Source organism: Barbus barbus (assembly GCF_936440315.1).
Source record: "Barbus barbus genome assembly, chromosome: 29".
Taxonomy (NCBI): domain Eukaryota; kingdom Metazoa; phylum Chordata; class Actinopteri; order Cypriniformes; family Cyprinidae; genus Barbus; species Barbus barbus.
In genome coordinates this window covers 14,392,546-14,416,224 of record NC_136757.1, presented here as the reverse complement: position 1 = coordinate 14,416,224, position 23,679 = coordinate 14,392,546, and the positions used below count along the sequence as shown (strand labels likewise).

General features: G+C 37.7%; 2 protein-coding genes across 4 annotated transcripts in view; both read right to left on the bottom strand.

Annotated features, from left to right (window-relative positions):
• Positions 1 to 12,322, bottom strand: part of LOC306849444 (aminopeptidase O-like) — an 84,174-nt gene extending 71,852 nt beyond the window's left edge. The window contains exons 1-6 of one of the 2 annotated variants that reach the window (XM_079384470.1): positions 12,246 to 12,322; positions 11,900 to 11,996; positions 9,686 to 10,459; positions 8,672 to 8,838; positions 8,423 to 8,567; positions 7,310 to 7,576 (exon numbers count right to left, since the gene is read on the bottom strand). In XM_079384470.1, the coding sequence (XP_079240596.1) occupies positions 7,310 to 7,576; positions 8,423 to 8,567; positions 8,672 to 8,838; positions 9,686 to 10,425 (1,319 nt within the window). In that variant the 5' untranslated portion in view covers positions 10,426 to 10,459; positions 11,900 to 11,996; positions 12,246 to 12,322. Of the gene's footprint in view, positions 1 to 7,309; positions 7,577 to 8,422; positions 8,568 to 8,671; positions 8,839 to 9,685; positions 10,586 to 11,899; positions 11,997 to 12,245 lie in introns of those variants that run through there. The other variant, XM_079384471.1, reaches the window with a different exon arrangement.
• LOC306849442 (dedicator of cytokinesis protein 8-like) overlaps positions 12,095 to 23,679 on the bottom strand; it is a 48,602-nt gene continuing 37,017 nt past the window's right edge. For both annotated transcript variants that reach the window (XM_079384465.1, XM_079384466.1), the window contains 13 exons: positions 21,868 to 22,020; positions 19,624 to 19,782; positions 19,418 to 19,518; positions 18,943 to 19,135; positions 18,637 to 18,780; positions 18,075 to 18,206; positions 17,375 to 17,509; positions 17,098 to 17,187; positions 16,651 to 16,887; positions 16,432 to 16,575; positions 15,189 to 15,295; positions 14,244 to 14,414; positions 12,095 to 13,107 (listed from right to left, as the gene is read on the bottom strand). In XM_079384465.1, coding sequence (XP_079240591.1) covers positions 13,056 to 13,107; positions 14,244 to 14,414; positions 15,189 to 15,295; positions 16,432 to 16,575; positions 16,651 to 16,887; positions 17,098 to 17,187; positions 17,375 to 17,509; positions 18,075 to 18,206; positions 18,637 to 18,780; positions 18,943 to 19,135; positions 19,418 to 19,518; positions 19,624 to 19,782; positions 21,868 to 22,020 — 1,818 coding nt within the window. In that variant the 3' untranslated portion in view covers positions 12,095 to 13,055. The remainder of the gene's footprint in view (positions 13,108 to 14,243; positions 14,415 to 15,188; positions 15,296 to 16,431; positions 16,576 to 16,650; positions 16,888 to 17,097; positions 17,188 to 17,374; positions 17,510 to 18,074; positions 18,207 to 18,636; positions 18,781 to 18,942; positions 19,136 to 19,417; positions 19,519 to 19,623; positions 19,783 to 21,867; positions 22,021 to 23,679) is intronic.

Below are 23,679 nucleotides of genomic sequence, written 5' to 3'. Positions count from 1 at the left end.
TGTGCGTAAACAGAGCCGGAGGTGCTCATCAGCGCCAGAAAGACCATCCGGACTGAGAAGCAGCAGCAGATGTTTATGCAAAGCTTACAGTGTGCGAAGCCCCATTATCTGAGCTTCCTTCCAATGTTCAAAGCTATATTATGAATGAAGTCACTGGTCGAGAATGCAGATTTATGGCACGTGTGGAATGCAGGACACAGAAAAGACAACATGAAATCAAACTTGACCAAAACAACTTTGCTTTTCAGCTGATGTCATCAGGCTCAAATATATAAGTAGTACAATGTGCAATTTCAAAATGCTCTTTTCAGGAATAAAAAAAAAAAAAAAAAAAAATATGAGACTAAAGTAATTTGTGGCTTAATGGCAGTCAAAAAAAAACCTTGGTAAATATAGTACATACTGTAAATACATAGAGTTAGGGATATAACAATGCACCGTTGAAAACATATGTAAAAATAAATATGTAAACGATTTAAGTCGATTAAATGAATTTCGATATGAATATATCTCTCCAGAGAACAGACTGTCTACATAAATATTTATGTGGTATTTTCTTTTCATCCTGCCTCTGTATAATGCATAATATTTATAAGCGCAACACTTCGTTGTTTACAGCGGCAACCAAGGAAACGTTGTATTGCTGCTGTTCCATAAGCGCCACCTTCTGTCAGAGAGTGAATTTTGCGTTTTCGTTCAGCCTGGGTGCTGTTTTTGTTTCTTTTTCAGATATTTTTTATGTAGCATAATTTAACAAAACTAAAGTCAAACCATTCTGTTTTTGCTTCAAATTTATACAATCTTATTTAAATCAAAAACCGCTCATGCTGCATGTATGTAGCATCTTTGTTTGACTTGTGATTAAAATGCAGTTGTTGCCGCTAATTTTAAATAGAGCAAAGACAAAGCCTTAGTTTGGGATTTCTGAGAGATTCGTTTTTGATTTGGGATTTGTTTTAAAATTTCAATTCAATTTTGTTATTTGCCATATTTCAATTCCACCAAGAAATATGTAGCATTTTCTCCGAGAAATAATAAAAGGACACCTTTTCATTTATAGTTTGTCTTAAATCTCATTTTGTTAAAAAAAAGCACGAGAAAATCATATAGTGAAATCAGTATCATGAATCATATTGCATCGGGAGTTGAGTGAATTGTTACATCCCTACATAGAGCATATCTGTATTATTTAATGTAATATGTCATTGTTGCATTGAATAATGAAATAATATTTGTGAATGAAGTGTGTGCTCAAATGTGTGGAGTGCCAACAGCCTACATACAATCAAGTCTATATAACTTTAGCTGGTTAACCACAATGTCAACATTTCTTGCTTCTCAACGCTTTTGTGCATCTCTCTCTGGGGTTTATCCTGACTCCACGGGAAGGACGATTAACTTAAATCTAGCAATAACACCCTGTCCTAGTCTGCTACAGACTTCTAAAGATTCTCTGTGCTTAGATTTGTTATATTTGTGTCTGGTCGGAGGTCTGGGGGAAGAAAGGCAGCTTTCTTGGCTTGGAGAATCAGATTAAACGCAATGGCAGGCGCTATTACGGTGTCATCGAGTGATTCAGTATACACATAGCAGGGACATCTGCCCAGTCTTTGAATGGGCTCATCCATTTTGGATTTTTGTATGGTAGATGCTCCTCCAGGGATGCTGGGTAATGGCTCCCCACCTCACACTTTGCTCTAATTTACCAGCTTCTACTGCCACTCCTACTGCCTTAAATCAGCCCCAGGGCCAAATAAACTCTCTCTGTGCCATACAGATTTGATTCATTTAGACACACGTTCTGTCTCACACAGCAATATCCATTTGTTTTCCTATATGCCCAGCATTTACAGTGGAGAATATGAGTCTGGTCTGAAACCACACCAAGGAAGTTTTTTGGAATCATCCCATGAAGACGTGGCGGGTAAATAGGAGTATGACTCAGGCTGGACATCCAGAAAGGGGTTAAGTATGAGACCGATAAAGCAAGGAAGCAAGGGCCCCTGATAACAACGCAGGAATGTAGTACTAATAACAACCTGCTTGCTAAATCGGATGCTGCTTGTTTACATTTAAAGAAAAATGACGGAATTTGCAGCACACATATATCCAGACGAGGAGATCAGGAAACTGAAAGAGCACCTAATGAAGTCAAAACAGCCTAATAGAGACAACAATCGTAGAACTATGTCTGCGTTTTAAACATGCTTCCCTGTTCTCCAGGTGCAAGCATGCTCTGAATTCTTTTCCTCGCAGTGGTTTTTGTGCACATGCAGCCAAAGGAGGGACAGAAAACCCTCTCGGTGGACTCTCGGCGGAGAAAAACATCTCATCCTTGACAATTTGATTAACAGCTGTCTTTCGTGCCAAAGTCCCCCTGATCTGAAAGACGTTCTCTGTCACACACTTCTTAGGTTACTCAGCAATCAGAGAGGAGTGAAACAAGAAAGTGAAACGAGAGAGAGAGGTAGCGAGAAGAAAGAGGGAGAGAAAGGGCTATTTAAGTGGTGTTATCTCAGCCTCCCGAGCTCCCTGGCTAGTCCAGCACATTCCAAAAGCTTCACATCCGTCGTCCACATTACGCCCCGCACCCAAGGGACTTCACTTTCCTTTCCACATATGGTCATTTTAAGACTGCAGGAAGAGCACGTCAGCAAATAAATGAACTTGGGAGTTCATGCAATCCAGATATTACCTGTAAAGGCACACACAACAAAACTAAAGCACCTCGAAAATACCCTAAAAGCTTAAGTCAGAGTCTCAATAACAAACAGAAGTAATGTTGAAAAGTGGCACTACTTCATTGTTTGAGGCATTCATTTGTGGCCCAATCAGAATAACTAATCAGTCCTTCCCTCGCGGTAGGAAAAGCATATAATATTTGAATAGGCACAAACCAATTTCGACAACCAAAGGCAGAGGCAGCCTGATTATAATGAGAGCATTTCATGCGGCTGCAAACTCACTGACATTAAAATGTGAGTCTACATTTAAATAATGTTTTTGCTTTTTCATTACCCTCGGTCCACATAATGCCTGTGCTATTCAGAACTCCAAAATCCAATAATTGTTCATGCTGCTGTAATCTAACATACTCTAATGAGTCAGAACGTAAGAAGGATGATTAATTCGCCCTTAAACATTTTCGAATCCCAAATTTGCCATATGTGGGTGGTGCATATTTCTGAGGGGGAAAAATTGTATATTGTTAATCTTTAAAGAGTTTACATAATCATAACTGCACTGAATACCAAAATCACTTTAAAGCAAATTTGTCCTACTCTGCGTATAAATGTACTGAAAAGCATGTGTGAGTGCAGTAACCTCTGATTAACCTTGAATATCCCTACCTTCAGCAGCTCTTGAACAGCTAACGTAGCACCTTAGGGAAACAGACCCAAATTTCTTCTTTATTCCTTCTGTTCAATTGCTGACTACCTGTTCAGGTGATGAAGAGTATGGTCTCCACCAAGCTGAAGGTCTACAGCTCTCTGGGCAAAATGTACCACCTGCTCTTTCCTTCAGCTCGAACAAATAAAAGTCCCCAAAACAGCTCAAATCCAGATGGAGCAGATAATTCACTCATATACTGTACAGTAGAGAGACAGTTGTGACAATTCTGGTTTAAAAGTTAATAAAAGTTAAGCTGAAAGAAAGAACAGCATTTGTGGCACAATGTTGATTGCCAAAACAAATTATTTCATAACTATAGATTATTGTAGCTATAAATTTTAAACCTATTTGCTTGAATTTAAAGGGGATAGTTCACACAAAAATAAAAATTCTGTCATTAATTACTTACCCTCATGTCGTTCTAAACCCATAAGACGTTATTCGGAACACAAATTAAGATATATTTGATGAAATCCTAGAGCTTTCTGACTCTGCATAGACAGCCACGCAACTACCACGTTCAAGGCCCAGAAAGGTAGTAAGGACATCATTAAAATAGTCCATATGATATCAGTGTTTCAACAGTAATGTTATGAAGCTATGAGAGTACTTTTTGTGTGCAAAGAAAACAAAAAAAAACGACTTCATTCAACAATTTCTTCTCTTCCCTGTCAGTTTTCGATGCGCATTCAGAGTACCAAGGAGCATACGTGTGGTGCTGCTGACGCAGGATCCAGTGTCTTAGAGGGTCAGAGAGCTCTCGGAATTTTATAAAAAATATTGTAATTTATGTTCCGAAGATGAACAAAGTTCTTATGGGTTTGGAAAGACATGAGGGTGAGTAATTATTGAAAGAACTTTCATTTTTAGGTGAATTAACCCTTTAATTTTTGTGGTAATCAACTTTATAACAGCCACATGTCGTGTCGACTGAGCTGATTCTGGAAGATGCACTGATTCTGGAATAAGTTTTAAGATTTTTAAGGCATGTTCTGCATATTTCTTCCAACTCGCTCTTCAGATCACTCCGGCTCTTTGGGTGCTGGTCCAGACCGCTTCATAGTTCAGTCAGAGCTAACAGGCTATATAACAGGCATCCTCAAATCTGGTTTTAGCTCTAACCCTAATCAAACACACCTGAACATGCTAATCAGTGTCTTCAAGATCATTAGAAAATCACAGGTAGGTGAGTTTGATCAGGGTTGGAGCTAAACTCTGCAGCAGATTGGCCCTCTAGGGAAAGATTTGAGGAACCCTGCTATATAAGGTCAACTGCTAGTCTCAGCAGCAGAGTAATTGACCGAGATGAGCTATTTTTACAGTGTAAAAATACACAAAATGCACTTCAATGGGTTGGAAATTACTCATAAGAACGTCTGGATGAATAATACTGAGCAGGAATTCCTTTAACTTATATCTCTATACAAGTTATTCATGTGGACAAATTTGAATCTCTCCCAAAAGCACTACTTGTGGTATGCTTGCTTTATACCATACAGCAACAATTTAGTGATGACTTAATACAAACTTTGGCAGCTGCAGGAAAACAGTTTTGGATCCTACATCAAAAGGCATCTGTAGATAAAACTATCACCCACCTACTGTCACTGAACACCTTACATCATTGACATAGTGTGGGAAAACACAATGAAATGGGTTTTCTCTGAGATCTCGAAGCCTTCAGTCTCACCGAAAAGCAGCTGATGCCCATATTTGCACATCTGGCACATGAAGTATTCCAACTATGTCCTGCTGTGGCGAAAAAGAGGTGTTAAGGGACAGAAAGTGACCACCTTCAAAGTTGAGGAAAGTGCTGTGCCCTTCCTCTGAAGATCTGAAGATACGAGCATCTCATGTTTACGTCATTGCCTCGTAGCTGGCAAGGCGTAGAATCAACCCTACGTGATCGGTCAGCAACACACAAGATGGAAGTGTGATGATGTTCCTCGCAGAAATATTCCCTCAAGCTTCATAAAGCCTGTCATCAGATTATAAGATTTCACAAATCAGGTTCGGAGGAATCAAACCAAGAATAACGTCCCGGTGGAATTGCTGTTTTTGTGCACTGGGACAGCAGTCATTCGGGTATTTGGGAGGAAGCACAGCACACACTATCAGGCCTAGCCTTTCTTGACTTCTTAATCTTTACTTCCATCCCTCCAGAGAACCACCAGAAGCACCGCTGCTACGTCCAAATTCCCAGCTGCAAATGAACAAGCATGATATAAAAGCAGATATTGGCTTGGCCCCAAGGATTTGGGCCCACATACTTCCCAATTTTCAGATTAAACAGCTCCTGTCTCTGAAGTGGTTCCAGGAGCGAAAGGCTTTTGTTGCTGGGAATAATCCACACATCCTCTCCAACATCCTGGGGGATCGGCATCTCAAAGTGCTCCTCTCCTGGCCCCAAATGTACTTTGTTGATTACTATTTTTTTGCTCTGATTTGGGCTTCAAGAAAGGCCTGGAGGACTGTACCATTCCATAGAGAAGGGGCAACTGTCTGTCTGCTGTGACCCATACAGGGCAAAGGAGAGGGAAGAAAAGTATCCCTTTCTCTCACATACAGACAGATTTCTGTCATCCACTGGCAGTTATCACAGGGCGGCTAATAAAACCCAGCTGTAATAAACAGTGAGGCAACTAAATACTCTCAAGACCAAAAAATAAAAAATCATGCAGTCCTGTGCTTCACATTAGCTCAAGCAGAAAGGGAGTACCTAATTCAGGAAAAGAAAAACAGAGGAGTGACCACTGTTAAGATGCATGCCCAGTGCTAATTAGAATGTGACATTTTCTCTCAGTGAATGGCTGGCACCAGCCTGGGGCACCGGGTAATGACCTCATATCCTGTGGAATACTTATTCCTGGACAGGGAGATGGTGGGAAATACGGGAAGACCTGTGGTCACCCTGTGTAAGTCAGCCAAATTACTTTTCTTTTACTACTGTTTGCTTATATCCAAAGCAGTTGCTGAAATCCCATATCAAATTCTAGTCAAGCACTGATTTGAAGCAAACACAAAGTGTGGTATACTGTAAACAAACAAAACACAGTGCACACACATACTTCATTGAGCATTTCCTGAGTAGTGACCTTCCTGAGTAGTGTAAGGAAAATGAGCTTCACTGCTGCCATTTAAACAGATCCAACAGGTTCTCAACACCCCAAGCCACCCAGACTACTAAACAAACAGCATCGTTGGCCAAAAATTGCATTTAAATCAGTCAATTCATAAAAACTGCGGCATCCTGGAGGGCAATGCCCAAAGGCCAAAAGGGAATTAGTGGCAACAGCTGCCAAGCGATGGCTTGATATTCAGAGTACTTGATTTCTGAAACCTCTGTTTTGCAGACTAAATAAGACGGGTTAGTGTTTTAGTTTACTGCTGTTGATGAGAAATTAAAACATATTCTTATGCAGTATTAAGCAACATGCAACTGAGAGGGAGTGTGCAAAAACTGGCAAAAACCAATATGGATGCACGTTTAGTTTTCACTGACAAATAACAGAAAAATATGTAGTGAAAACATGTTTTAAACAAGCAATTCATCCAAAAATTATAATTTCATCCTCATTTTGTTGAACATCTGTATGACTTTCCATGAAATAAAAGGAGAATTTGAGAAAAATGTCCTGGTCGTTGTTTGCAATAATCTTAAATAATGATGAAAAGAATGCAATACTTCTCCAAAAAGCTTCAGAAAACTTGGAATAAAATGTAGGAATTTTATGGACCACCTTTATTTTACGATTTTCTTCTGCATTTTGTCCTTTTTGATGTTTAGAAAGTTCCAGTCCCTATTTATTGTTATCGCACAGAAAAAAGCATGACATTCCCTTAAGAATGCTGCATGCTACAGATTAAACAAATATTTTTATTTCAGAATCATATTTAAGAGAAATGCAGCATTTACCTGGCCATGCCCAGACTGGAGAACCCTGAGGGAACAATGAGCACATCTAGACGTGAGAATGGATGGACACCAAGAACAGAGTGGGCTGCAGTCAGACAGAGAGGCAGTAGGGGTAAAACCATGTCATTTGCCTTCTGCAGGTGGCAGGGTGGGGCAAATACCCGGTGAGGTATAACAGTCTGAGCCCTGGCAGCACTGACCATGAAGCGACAGGGATAGTCCATGTGGGAGCAAACATATTGCTGATCGTCATTGTCCAAAGAAAAACTGCAATACAGAGAAAGATGCAAATATTCAAGCAGAATACCCTATAAACAACCAACTTTTAGGCTTTGATTCAGCATACAGTAAAATAAATACTGCACTGAAAATGCCATGTCCAGTTTTCTGTCAACTGCACAAAATAAATATTACAGTGCCAATGTGTCCTATAAAGATGGCTATAAAAAGTTACATATATATGCAAGACACCAAAGACAAATCACAGTTTAGTAGGCAAACAGATGCGAGAAAGAAGACCAATAGCAATGCAATATGGAAATATTGATGACTGTTGGTTCCATTTAGAATGCATAATATTTTATCAGCATCATCACTACATATCATCATCAAGCATGTTTTGGAAAGATTTAAGCTGAACATTTCATAACACCTGTGAATTTTATAGACTTGAAAAAGAAACAATTATCTTTTAATTTTGCTGAATTCTGCATTTGTTTTATCATTGTATTTATTCAAGATTATAATGGAAGGATTTATTAACAGAAAATCTGGGTGCATGTCTTTTTGTTCATTTTCAGAAAGACATTTTGGAAGGTAAAAAACAACATGCATTTATTTATTTTACACAGAAAATATGGTACCATAGAAATGTACTCTTTGCTAACCAAATTTCTAACATTTTATAAATGACTTCAAATTATACATAAACCTTTTGGAACAAACAAAAGCAGCACTGAAAACATGTTCTGTTTTAAAAGCACTGAAATGTGCAGCATGTAACTTTTTGTCTTGTATCTTAAGTTAATGTAAAAAAAAAATTACAATGTAATAATTGGACTATGTAATACCTCTTGTTCTTCTGGACATTTGACATTGATCATAACAAGATACCTGGGTTCTTTATCGTAAGGTTTGTCCGTTTTTTCCACCTCAAAGTTGGGATGTTTTACTCCAGCCTCTAGCCATTGCCCCACCGCTATGGTAAAGGTAGAGGCTGGCATTGGCATTGTAACATAATAATCCCACAGCAGAAAACCTGAACAGAGTAAAGAAAAGACTTAAGCATTTTCCATAATAAAATTAGCGCATTAAATTACACCCCCGTGACTCTGAAGTGCTGAGTAAGGGTTTTAACTGTACCTGTCTCCGCAGGCTTCGTAAAGGCTTGATTTTCACCACTCATTAGAACAGTGTAATCACACGGAGCTCTCACACGCGCCTGCCACGTTGACATGGCAACAGGTGGCTCCTGGCACGGGAAGAGGGCTCTGTTGTTGATGGGCGAGCCCATGGTATATACACAGCATCTAAAAGATAAAGATGGCATCAGAATATCCTGGATATGGTTGTGTGTGAGTCGAACTGGGTGAAAAGGTGGACTCTTCGTCGCGATATTCATTTGAACTCTTTAATTTGAAAAATGTGGATTATTAAAATGCCACTGTCGATATTTTACTCTATTCCTGAACAGTTCAACGTCAAAATAAGTCATATATTACCCAAGCTTACATTTAGAGTTTAATGCGATAAGATAAAACGGTGGCAGTGACAGTGAAATGATAACAAGAAAACATTAGAGTGATATTCCACCCCAAATGCAAATTTAGTCATCAATCACTTACCTCCCATGTCTTTCCAAACCCGTAAAAGCTTCGTTCGTCCTCAAAACACAATTTACGATATTTTGGATGAAAACTGGGAGGCTTGTGACTGTCCCATTGACTGCAAATTAAATTACACTGTCAAGTGTAATTTTTTTTTTAAATTTACAGTCCCACAACAAAGTTATTAATATAATGCCAAGAAAATTATTTCTATTAAGTTGTCTTGCTGCCATAACATACAGCGTGATAGCAGAAATGTTGTCCGACTCATGAACAAATGACTCGTCCCAACTAATGAACCATTTGAATCATGAATCAATCAGGCTAGCGTTTGTTACTGTTAAATATTGTATGTATGTACTGTATACATACACACATGTAAATCAAGAAGGTTTTTTTTTATCTTTGTTAAAAATATTTATAACAGATTTATGTCCAAATTAATCTGAATTACATTTAGTTGAACCAAGAGCTTGTGACTCTAGGAAATGTAGGAATATAATCCAACCGTAGTTGTGGGTGCATGTAAATATCTACACATGGTTTGTACCTGCCATCCTGGTCTTTTGTCCACCTCACAGAACCACCTGTGGGCTTAGTTTCATACCATATTCTGACAGCACGTGGGAAATCATGAGAGGAACAAACCCCTTCCTTCCTGATCTGAAGACTCCACCGGTCTGTGTGGAACCATAGAGGTTGAGCATTATGAACAGTAGATGAATGGCTGCATTGGGCATATAGCTCATGCTGCAGTCTCCAGCAGACGGAAGACATAGAGACCAGCTTTTGTACCAGACTGGATGACGGATGATCTGTATTTTCATGTTGTTTGTCTACATCAAGTTTCTTTAAATCAGGTACTGTAGTTACATCCAACTCTTCCACTTTTGACACAGTCAGGTCACAGCAATCCAGCACCAAGGTGAATTCTTCACTCTCATCACCCCACAAGACACTACTGACATCATTTCCTCCACTCAAACGTGATGGTTCCTCAGGGGGTATCACCTTATTTGGCTCAGGTGTGATGGGAGAACTTGCATCATGTTTAGATGACACCCGAGATATGTTTTGCACTGGTGTGTTTGATATAGATCCTAATTCACCTTGTTTGCTGGAAACCACACCGGGCTCCAGAAACAGAACAATGCTGCCACCAATGACCTTCTTTTGGAAGTGAACAGTCAGGTCAAGAACATAGTGTCGGACGAGCATATGGTTGGTGTTAGCCCGCAGGGGCAGGTCATCTTTATTAGGATCAAGATCCAGATCGTGGTTCCTTTCCATATCTTCTGGCAATATTCTTTAGGCAGGAACAGATCTTTAAAACCAGAATGAAATATCATTAGAAGTAATGTAAACGGAATGCTATTTGGAAAATAATTCCGTCTCTCAAAAAATTCCATTCGTTATTGAGTCTGCATCTGGTCCTGAGGAACTTAATAGCCTGTAATTATAAATGTTAAAGAAAATATTGCTTCAGTGAATCTATGTAAGGTAAACACACAATCACAACATTAATCTGTGATCATAATACCTAAAATAGACCTCTTAAATAACAGATATCCTCAGGCCATCGTACATTCCATTATTCGTTGCCATCCTAAATAATTGCATGGGTAGTTGGCATGAACTTTCAAGCAGGGTGACATACTATACATTTAAAGCTATTTTGAACAAGATTTTTTTATCTTATGTAATTATAATGTATGCAGTTTTGTATAACCTGTTAACTGGAATATTAAATTGTATTGAACATTTGAACTTTAAAAATGTCTTGCCACAGGACTACTTCAAGGAGTAGTTCATCAAAAATTACAATTGCAATTTACTCGCGTTCACGTTGTTCCTTTTTTTCTTTTGTGGAACATAAAAGACATTTTGATGAATGTTGGTTACGAAAAATTTGAGTATAAATGTTTGTGTGAACTATCCTTGTAAGTTCATTGTAAATGTAAATATATGCTGTAATTTTAAACAAATTTTCCCCTATGGTTGAAAAAGTTTAAATGATCTATTCTATTCGTTAACTACCCAAATAAATATGTTTTACTAGTAACAAGAAGAATATTCATTTCTATATTTCATTGTCTTGCAAGGATAGGTTACACTGAGACCTTTGAAGTGTACACTTGTGATCTCTTCTGTGCAAAGAGGAAATTTAATGAGATGGGCTTAAAGTGACAATTTATAACCAGAAGCCCATAATCAGGTGTTAAATCACTCACACATAGACACTTCCATCAAACACCATAAATAACCCTTAAGTTAAATACTACTCTCTGGGTGATGACTAGGCAATCCACTCAAATTTATTCTGTCTTCATAGCATTAGTTCTCAATACTGGAGTAACCCAGCACTGCACAGTTAGGATATCTTCCCCAGAGCTGTTCAGTTTGTGGTCTTGAAACCTTGAAGGTTTTCGAGCCATAGGTACGGTCTGAAATTTCCTATGGATTTGTATAATGTTTGATTGATTTACGAGTAGTATATACTCTGTAGTTAACGTTACTTGAAGAGACTTTCATGTTTTCTTATATTAAAAGGATGTGTTGTGCTTAACAATTGTAGTCTGAATTGAAACTTCTTGAGTTATGAATGGCTGATACTGTTAGCCAAATGACAGCGACACCATGGTAGATGTAATATGTCCAGATAACATTCATACTCAGGGCTGTCACTAGCAGGAAGAAAGGAGATGAAAATCTAGGTCATAAAACTAAAAGTTATTTTAAATATACCGAGAGTTGTTTTACGAACCTGTGACAGACGCTGAAACGCCGTCTCATGCGATATGCGTCATCATGCAGCGACAGGAAGCTGAGCTGGATCTCATAAGGATTTACCTGTGGTCTGACTTAATGAGGAAAAATGCCACTGAAGTATAGTTTATAATGCAAGAATAGATCTAAATAAAGCTTTTTAAGTTAAAATAATATTTCTTTGCACAATATTACGGCACAACAGGTATAAGATTGTAGCTTTTATTAGGAAATGCTTTCAAGTTTCATTGACAAAAATATTCATATTTTATTTATTTTGTGCTTTTCAAACAGAAATAGTTGAAATTGCAATGACCTATACATTTAAAATAAAACCAACATACTGTTCTCATAGTTTTCAGAGCAGTAATATGTAACAGATGGATGAAGCACTGGAAACAGAAACAATGTCCAGTGCACCTGAAAATTGAAAAAAAAAATCCTGTTATTTAAGAAACAGGAGGCAAAATTAAACATTTTACGCACTCTTACTCTGCACTTTTAACTGGTGCTGTTCTTTTATCTCTGTAAACCTGATTTACTTTTATTCTGATCTGGTCACATTTTAATATTGGAATATGCATCTAAGAGCTAAATGTTGTCTATAAATAAAATAGAACTATATACAAAACTGTATCTTGTAAATCTCTGCAATTACAATATACATAGAGCAGGACAAACTGAAAAATCACGACTTATGTTATATTAGCTCTATGTAAACATACATTATACCATTAACTGTCCTTTTTGTCCATTTTTTTACACTTAACACTTTCAGTGTCTTTGAAATATGATTCTTGAAGCAGTTAGTTTAATTTTGTAGATTTCTTCCTCACATGTAACATGTCTGTAAGTTTTGTTGTATTAAGAATACAATGTTGTAACATACTAAGGAAGATTCGAACCATATCCAGAAAAAAAAAAAAAAAGTGGCTGAGGTTTTTGTTCTAAAAACAATTCTAAGTAAATAAAGTTCTACATCCCTTAAAATCTATTCCTTATATACAGTAATATAGAATACAACAATCTAAGATATTTTCAGGGGGTTACAATGCTGTGCATGAAACTCTGCTCTAGTCAGCTGACGGAGCGCTTGTTTCCTGGCACACTGCAACATCCTTCCCTTGATATCCTCTGGAGACGTTCTCTTGACATCATGAATTTTCATCTTGTGTTCGACGGAGGCTGTGCCGTTTGAAGGAATCTCTGTTACAAACACAAGAGGGAACAGGAGCTTAAGCAGTGAATGCAATGTTAGAAAGAAACAGCTCCATAGAAAGAGCTGCAATGTGAAATATGAGTGCTAAAAAAAAAAAAAAAAAAACGGCCATATTCACACAGTCAATGTTTGGTATCGTGCAACTCTCAAACTGTCCCGAATATAACGCAGCATACAGGAGCAAATAGAATAATGTCTGGATAAACATATGCAAAGGGAGTCCTTTTCAGCTCTTTTGAACCCTCTATTAAATAATCCTGAAAAAAGTTATATTTTCCTCAAAATATTAAGTAGCATGACAAATAACATGTTTCTCGAGCATCATATCAGCAAATTAAAATGATTTCTGAAGAATCATGTGACACTGCAGACTGGAGTAATTGCTGCTGAAAATTCAGCTATTACATCACATGAATAAATTACATTTTAAATGTATTAAAATAGAAAACACTTCTTTTTAAATTGTAGTAATATTTCAGTTTTCACCGTTTCATTTTCAAATAAATGTAGCCTTGGTGAGCATATGAAACGCATTTCAAAAACATCTTACCAACCTCAAACTTTTGATAAACTTTCAGTCTATAAATACACACACCTCTATTTTCTGCCATTTTTGTAACCTGGGAAAAGTTGATAGCCCTAGCATTAATGACTGACAGCAAATAATAACTCACCAAATGTCTGTCTCATGCCAGACTACTGTTGCAACAACTAGTTTACATTCAACCTTGCATTGAACCTTCTTTTAAAATTTGACATTGATAACCCTTTATTAAGAGAATATTTAGCACTCCAAACAGGACTGACAACTGTAGTCTACTGCTATGTGAACAAAGCCAGTGAGACTCACTCCAAAAAGCCACATTTAAAAAGAATAGTTCACCCAAAAATGAAAAATCTGACATTTACTCCCCCACATGTCTTTCAAAACCCATATCCAACTCCCCATAAATCTTTTCCAAACAAACTCAAAAATAAAAGCACCATGAAAATAAGTCAAAATGATAGCATCTTCAGATTTGGCTGAACTATTCCTTTAGCACTGATTATGGAAATACCACTAGAATTTACATCATTCACTGATTGCATAGTCAAAGATCAAGTGTAGCACTAGTGAGTGTACCTATTCTCGATGCGAGGTTTGATGATGGGCTTGTAGAGCTCAGGGATCTTTCTCTCCAGCATGGGCCTCAGGTTCTCTCGCAGTTTGTTGTAGTTTTTCTTCATCTCCTGCTGGTACTCCTTCTGATCAGGAGTAATGAGTTGCTTGTTCTTCTCAACGGCCTGTCCACACCTGCAGGTACGTAATCGCAACAGCATTAGCAACACAAGAAGCTCGGCAGAGCACCAGATGGTGAATAATTAGTGCAATTAGCCGCACTTAGACAAAACTAGTCAAATGAGTTTGATAAGCATAATCAACAGTTAGTTTTATTCCCCAGAAGAACTCGTTCAAAGGCAAAAAGCCACAAAGGGGACATTGAGGAACTGGATCTTTTTCCTAAATGAATTTTAAATTGTTCTAAATATGTCCTTTGAGAATTAGTAGGCTATAGCGTCTTGGCATAAATACCGGTAACTTGGCTAGAGACGAATTGTGCCAGCCTGGATGGATTATGGAGAAAAATAAACATTTTAAACTACAGTAAATATTTTTCTGCACGCTGGCAGCAATCAAGGCCCAGAATCCAACATGAACTATTCCGTCTGTAAAAAGCAATATGTAATATTTCCACACAAGTTGTATACATCCTGGGAAAAATCACTGTATTCAAAAACTTAATTTGTTTCGAGTCTTGGTTTAAACATTATGATGATTATGCAAAACAAATGCAGCTGGGTGACATTAAGACGGGTTTTCTCCGCTTGCGGAAAAGCCCCTCGGGTGTCTTACATCCACGTATTTTAGCAAACTTTCAAATACAGAACTTTAAACAAACTAATGACTATAAAATAAAGATACTTCTATATCTCCTTTGATCCTCTGATGGAAAACTTGCTTCATTCGATCACAAGTCACCGAAAAGATTACGCTGATATCTCTTTTCCACTGGAAGCGGCCACTCACCGCAGTATGAACTCTTTGAAACACAAACGCAGTTTGTTGTGATGACGGAAGAGCTTGGGGTCTGCTGGGATTTCATTCAAGAAGACCTGGGCCACCTCCAATGGACCCTGCAGAGACACACAGAGTGAGAAAAGGAAAGAAAAGCCCCCCCCCTCTCTCCCACAGTGCTAGCGGAGAAAATGAATGCTTCATCCATTGGAGGCCACAAGGTAAAGTCAACACATAAGGGAACGATCATGAATAAGTCTTTGTGTGAGTGATGTCACCGTGGAGCCAGGAGCAGAGGCATTGCCGCACTCTTTGTATGTAGTTTCTCCAAAGGGCATATATCACATAACCGCAGCCATATCCAGAGGATTTGGATATGTTTTAAACTTGATTAGTGTTGTAAACTGTCACTCTAGAGCTTCAGATTTTACTATAAATATAGAGACACTGGGAGCATCAGTATGAATCCCTACAACCCTAAGATTTACATTACTCTTCCATACTGTCCTTGTATTAACTAAAGTATTCAAAAACCACACCGGAGATGTGGAGTAGAAGAGGCATGGAGGGAGACTGGGTGGCTGGATAAGTGACGGAGCCAGTGTTTATATCAAGAGATCAAAGTTTGGTTGGTTAGCATGGGTCTGTTAGCCCCTGCTGGTAGATGTGGCCATTACAGTACATCATATGGACCCCAAATACCATCTTTCCCCATTGATGGTTATTTAAAATGAGCAAATAACTAAAGAAATAAACAATACATAAATTAAAATGAGTAAAGCAATAAAATAAATATACATTTTTCTCTTGAAAAAATAAATAAAAATCACAGTTCCCACAAAAATATTAAGCAAAATTATACACTACCATTAAACTGAATTTTCAGCAGTTATTATTCCAGTCTTCAGTGTCACATGAACCTTTAGAAATCATCTTAATATGTTGATTTGCTGCTCAATAAATATGTCTTATTATCAATGATAATGTTTTGCCGCTTAATATTTTTGTGAAATCTTTTGTAACATTATACGTCGTTGTTCACATTTGATCAATTTGCTATTTTATTATTATTTTTTTTTTAAATAAAAAAATGTATATGACTTTTTATTGTATAAAATAAAATCTTGTACAAAATATTAAATTATGTTAGATGTTAATATATCATTATTCGATATTGATATGTAAGCTGCGTTTTACATTTCACAGCTCAGAATAGTTGCTAGTGAAGGGTACGAGTGTGCATTAAGCTTCAGACCTGATTGACGGTGGCTGTGACCGATCCCTGCAGAACCATCTGAAGCATCACAGCATCTGGTTTCTCTCTGTGCGTGGCTTCAGCCAGCTCTCTAGTCTTCTTCTGCATGTCCTCAATGGCCACCTCAATGGGCGTGAGGTCAAACTGAAAACAGGTGATGAGCAAGTAGTTATTTAGACGCTTTTATCATGAGTGGGGGGGTCTCTATATTGTCATTACCTCCTCCTTCTGAATTACGTTGATCCGTGTCTTGATGTAGGGGAAGGCATGCATGGTGGTTAGGATGGTTTTCCGCTTGTACTGCTCATTGAGTTCCCCTCGGGGCCGCCCACTCTTTGTGAACGGAGTAGTGTACATGAAGCGGCGAAGGTTGAAGTTCTTCTCAAAGTTGGTGAGGCGGTCTTTCATCTCATAGTCATCAAAGTATGGCTCTACAAAGGTAATCTGTATGTATACCTGATGAGAAATATGAAAATCAACATGCTACGTTTAGGACACTGACGCTTAAAGCAAACATAAATCGCTGAGGGTAACTTTAGCTGAATGAGGCATTTGAGATTTGACTATCGAAGACCTTTCAAGCTAATGAGGGTGTCACAGGTCAAACTGAAGAAAGCTTTTGATTGTAATTGTGTTTACATTGGCACGACACTTGATGAGAAGTACCTTGTTGGGACTGAGCTTCTTTCTGTCTACTGGTGTGGAATCTTTAATCATTTCCAAAACTTCATCTCCAAAACACTGACTGTAAAAGTTCTGGAAAATTTGAAGACAAAGAGACAAATAAGTCAAGTATAATATCAAAGCAAATTTCAGACCATTATAGCGCTGTCTAAAAGCATCAAAACCTCTAACTGAAACCTTAAGAAAATCCTTTAAACTTAAAATTCATCTTCATCACAAATGCAATTCAAAACTTTACAGGGTTCCAGAGAAATTTCACCTCAAGCCGGTGGGATATCTCCGGTAAATGGGTAATTCCTGGCTCTTTATAGATAAATTCTTGCTCATCCAGGTCTCCAAATTTAGAGCCATAAAATCCCACGCGGAAGTAGGTTCCAAACATCCTCTTGTGACCCTGAAAAATAAACATTTAGTTAACAGATAGTGGTTGCTACATAATGTTGCATGACTTTAGGTTCAAATTAATATGAAAGTCACCATTTTATGTATGTTTTTAAGCATTTTTTAATGTACTGACTTCACAGAGTAAAACAATATTTTTTTGAAGTTGTAAATAAAGTTCATTAGAGTGTGTTTTTCAAGAAAAAACTTCAGTCTTTCTACTTCAAAATGTCATGTTTAACTCAGTGTTACTAGCAGTTTTCTACACCATTTCTTTCAGTACACTACCTTATTTTCTTGTGGTGTGATGAATAACTGGTTAAAATTACATAGTGTCCCAATTAATGCTCCTCAATTAGTGCTCATAAAGTGCTAATTTTAGTGTTCATAAAAAATGTATAATAGCTATTTTAAAAAAAACAGCAAAATGCAGTTTAAAATCGTTTTATATGAAGTAAAGCACGTCACAGCACATTAACTTCCCTATTTCTGTCCAGCTGCCCACATGCATATAGATCATGATCGCACTAGACAGCTTCTTCCTGCCTGGCAGAGTCATGTAGGAGGGCATGCTTTACCTTTTGAATTATGTTCTCAAAAGCCCTTTGAAGCTTGTCATGTGTGGAAGCGAGCTTCCGGAAATCTCTGTGGGCCTCCAGTATAGGCACGATTACCTTGTATACCTCATTAACTGCCTCATACAACCCACCCTGGAAGTGAACAATGGTAAGAAGCAATGAACAGTAATACATTTTCTATTTTATATATACACTGTATAGCTACGTAAATGTTCATTTTAATGCTTTAAATAGATAAAGTTAGTTATTTTTAATGATTATTATTTGTATACATATTAAATATTACATTTTTACAATTAAATTAATATATACATTTGTTTTATTTTTTAATTCTAAAATTAACAAGTAATTGTAAGTATCATTATTTTACTTTTTAATCATTCTTATTAAAAATATTCAAATATAATTAAATGCATAAGTATATATATAAATAAATAAATAAATAAATAAATAAATAATGAAGAATTAGCAGCATCATACTACAGAAAAATATGAAGTAGCATTAAAAACGATGGGCTGCTAATTTGGATGCCGTTGGCACCTTGCTCCACGGATAACTCACATTGCTGAATAGCTCAGCAGCCTGTTCCAGAAGCCCAACTAGGCCATTTTCCGTGAAGTAGCGTCCCGAGCAAACCCCATCCTCGTCTGGAGACAATATGTCGTCTGAGACTGCAGACTCCTCCAGCACGTTAGGAGAGATGTTCTGGTGGGGGGAGACAATTATTTACCACAGTCGGACAAGGATCTAATTTACACCGAACCGCTTGTGAGGGTTCGAAGAGCAGCCGAGACATAATTCACGCCTACTGTTGTTTTTCGGAAAGGGAGCCGATTCAAGCGTTTCCTAGCCATGATAATAACTCACTTGAAAGGTGACGCTGCCCACAGGCAAGTATTTGTGATCCTCCAGCATGCTGAGATATTCAGCCACCAGGGCCGCGGCATGGACCAGACACATGGCTGACTCTGTAAAGCACTTCCTGCCATTGTGCTTCTCAGCCATGTTTTGGAGCCAGGTTAGACGCAGGTCTGGAGATGTCTGGTAACCCTTTGCGATTCTGGAGCCAAAGCAAACCATAGGTTAATGCTCCAAGGAAATAAATAAAATTGTGTTTCTAATATCAAAGCATATGTGGACTGGCATATTCGCTCAAGTTATTACACATGTGAGGCACACTGCAGGGCTCAAATGTGCCACACGGTTACCATGGTAAGTCCAAAAACAGTAGACAAACAGTAGAAACCACACCGAAAATGGGAAGCAGAGAAGAAAACCACAGGCCTGGGATCCAAAATGCAGATGCAGACTCAGTTTTAGCTGCAGGAGAATATGCGTGTACCTATACATGAGGTCCATGAGCATCTCAGGATCTTTCTGGAACTCCTTCATCTTGACTGTATCTGAGAGGATACTGTTTAGATTCCTCAAGAGTTCATCCACCTGTGGAGACATCAACCAGTAGGGTAATTCATTAAAACAGATGTTTTGTATAGTTATTGATTGGACCAAATGTCTAAAAGTCTAAACTTCTGGCCAAAGTTTTACCTGTGAGGGCAGCTGTGTAGACTGCATTTCCGTGTCTTCTTCCGCATATGCTAGGATAGTTCTGAAAGAGCGGCGTAGGTACTCCTCATGGATGTCTGAAGACTTGCCGACCAGCGAGGCTAAAGACATTGTCACCTGCATCTTGACTCTGGAGAAATTCTGCAAGGACAAAAAAAAAAAAGTGTCAAGGTATGGCTTGTTTAGCTTATTCTGGTAGATACTGTAACTACATCAAAAAAAATTAAAATTCCACTGACAACCATTCAAAATGTAGAAAGATTTACTCTGGAGAATTCCAAATGTTTTTGACTAAGTTCAGAATATGTACCTGGGTCCTGTGCAAGCAAAGTGCCCACTCTTTTTGTAGTCTTGGTTCTGGAAGTATTTTTCCCATTTATTTGTCCCATGAAATCCAGACAAAAAGAAAAAAGGTACAAAACTGTGTACTTAATGGCTTTTAGAAAGGAAAGAATTATTAAAAACTAAATAAAAACCTATTGATTTAAAGATGCTCATTGTGTCTACAATAACAACAATATAAGTTTATTGTAAAATATGCATATATATAAATATTTAAGTAGTTTCAGAGAGTATGGAGGCTGACTCAATTATGCCATTTGCAGTGCTTCATGAGAATGGGCAAGCAATGAAGACGGTTTTTTTCTCTCTCTGTTGGAGATTCCCATGCAGAATTAACCATGTAACACAAAACAAATCTGTAGTTAAAGATGATTACTTAAATACATTGAAATCATGTGGAAAAAAGCCTATAACATTGATTAATAACCATGTAGTTCACAGTAGGTCTGTCTTTTATAAGCTATTGTTAAAAATCAATTCTCCTATGAAGAAAATTAATGGGAGTGTACTTCCAGAACCTGACTGTTATACTTTATTGAAATTGATAAGAAATTGAAAATGAAATTGTTCCTTAATAAGCTCTACCATAACTTTCATTCAAATTTGCATTCATGTATAAATTCAAATACGCCATGCCAAGAAACATTGCACCAGGTTCGATGTCGATGCCATGTTCTAGTATGGTTCTCATGTTTTCACACAAAACACATTACTTCAGAAGACACGAAATACAGTCAAATGGACCACTTTTACTATGTTTCTGAGATTTTTTTTTTTTTTTTTTGTCATTTTTGGATCTTAAACAAGCAGCATGAACATTGTGTTCACATGAAGGCAAGCTTTTTTTGGGTGAACTATCCCTTTAATTTTAAGCCTCGTTCCAAAGTTTGAATGCTCAAAACCTCATGACAGCAGCGATCTGATTACTGCCTGAGGTTTCCCATTTAGAAAATAGCCCTTCCCCCAGCAGTTCCTATCAACCAGAGCCATGTCATTTATCTGGGTTGGCCCTGCTGAGGTTATTGAAGGTTACATTGTCAGATACAGGTGTTAGGCTGTGAAAAGAAACGCCACACTGCCAGGCGCGGTCAGCCATTGCTGTCATAGTCTCAGATCATTGATTCCAAGGGAGACTTGAACCAGAGGCTGAAAATGCTCCATCCATCTTGCTTAGCATCAGGAAACTGCAAAATGATCCCCCATTAACCCCTGTATAATTGCCAATGGATCATTTCAATGGCACCATTATGTTAAATTGAGCGTATGTGCGAAGCATCTCTGGACGTCACCAATCTCGCATCTAGGTCAGTTTCGCCATGAAGAATGGCTCGACATCGCTGAGAAGATTAATTCTGAATTTGTGCGGAAACCTGACTTCACTGTTTTCACCGTTTAATCTAATGTGAGAAACAGCCTTAGGAAACATAAAAACAAAGCGTAGAGGGGTAAAAGACGGTCTGCCGCTAAAAGAAATCAACATGACTTATTCAAGGTTACACTAACGACAGGACCGACTGCTGGAGCCTTTTACAAACCAAACAAGCAAACAAACAGACAGACAGGGAGAGAAATCCATCCTTTGCCCATTAAAGATGAATGAGATGGCAAACAACACGGCCATCTGGTAGGGGAGGGCTGAGGGGGGTGAGAAATTGAGTAAACAGAGGAAATACTCCAGCCATCAGGCTGGTGCGCACAGAGGGACGGCCGGCGAGCAGCGACAGGCTCATGTTATCAGGCAACAGGCAGACAAAGAGAAGAATAACATTATAGAGGGCATTGTCAATGTTACATCTGCATCATGTTAATCGCAGAAAAGACATTCAAGTGTTTTCATTTGTTTAACAATAGAGGTGTTGATTGATCAGTTATTTGGCGTCTTACACTAGCGGAGCTGTAGCTGTATCTCATGATCAGATACAGTGTAGCACAAGCCTGACTCCTGTTGCCGTCCACACAGCTGCTGCAGTAATGAAGAACCTTCTGACACAGGTCAGCACACTGCTCGGCCTCCTCCTCAAACAACAGGTCGCCAAACTGAAAAAAAAAAAATCAGTCATATATTCAATATTACATGATTACAGAAAGGAGAGACTGGGGATGGTGTGTACAATTTCATTCTTTGTTAAATATCTTTAGGTGCAAGTGAAAGTTTAGGCTCTTGGGTGCTAAACAGACATTCAACAATCATATTTTGTTAATTCATAACTAAATTTATGCAGTTGTGCTAAGCAACTCCAGTATAGAAGGGAAATAACAAAAACAAAAAATTTAAAAATGGATATTTGTCAATTATTTTTACAACTAATATGATTCTGATACTATACACACTAATGTTCAAAAGTTTGGAGTTGGTAAGATTTTCTAATGCTTTTGAAAGAAGTGTCTTCAAGGCTGCATTTATAAGATAAAAATACAGTAAAACAGTATCGTGAATGAGTAAAATTGTAAATATTTAGTGATGGTAAAACTGAATTTTCAGCAGTCGTTACTCCAGTCTTCAGAGTCACATGATCCTTCAGAAATCAACCTAATGTACTGATTTTTTGCTCAAGAATCAGCTCTTATTATTAACAATGTTTAAAAAAAAGTTTAATATGGTTGTGGATTTTGTTCAGGATTCTTTGAGTAGAAAGTTCAAACGAAGAGCATTTATTTGAAATATAAATCTTTTGCAACGTTGTTAATGTCTTTACCATCACTTTTTTCAAATCAGTTTAATGTGCCCTTGCTGAATAAACTATTACTATTAAACTATTAACTTCTAAAAAAAAAAGTTAATTTTTTTTTAAAAAAATCTTACTGACCCCATACTTTTGAACTTTAGTGTATGATTAATTTTAATCACTTAAGCAGTCAGTAGGGAGACTTTTTTGTTGTTGTTTTTTTTCCTTTTTCTTTTTTTTGGTCTTTTTATTTAATAAACAACTGTATAATTATGAAGAATAATCATATAATTATTAATGTAAAACCATCATCCAAAAGACCCAAATGTAATATTTTACAAATCACCCATTTAAAAATATGAACTGGATTAGACCAATTCTATATATATATTCAGATTGGTCAACTGCTAATCTGAATATTGAGGAAGGTGTATGTCTCCCCTAAATATCTCTAGTGTACATCTTGAATGTGTGTCTCTATATTTAGAAGTACATGTTAATTATTAATCATTCTTATATTACAGTCCATGTGTCAATCATTCACACCCACACTATTTTCATAAATGATGTTAGCCAGGTGACATACTCTATAACTTTTAAAACTATAGCTATAAATAAAGGGAAAGGAACGGGAAAGGGAAGTGGTGTGTGGCCAAGTATGGTGACCCATACAAATAGAATTTGTGCTCTGCATTTAACCCATCCGAGTGTACACACAGTAGTGAACACATCCGGAGCAGTGGGCAGCCAATGCTGCGGCGCCCGGGGAGCAGTCGTGGTATTGAGGGTGGAGAGTGTGTTGGTTATTCATTCCCCCCACCGACAATCCCTGCTGGACCTGAGACTCGAGCCCACGACCTTCAGGTTACAAGTTCAACGCTCCATCCATTAGGCCACGACTGCCAAAAAACTAGTTCCCTGATTTGACCTCATATTTAAATCTCTCTTTATAACTTATTTTAGCATATTTGCTGGGGGGGTTGATTTTTGTTTTGACAGAAAATTTGACATGTTTTCCTCGCCTCGACAT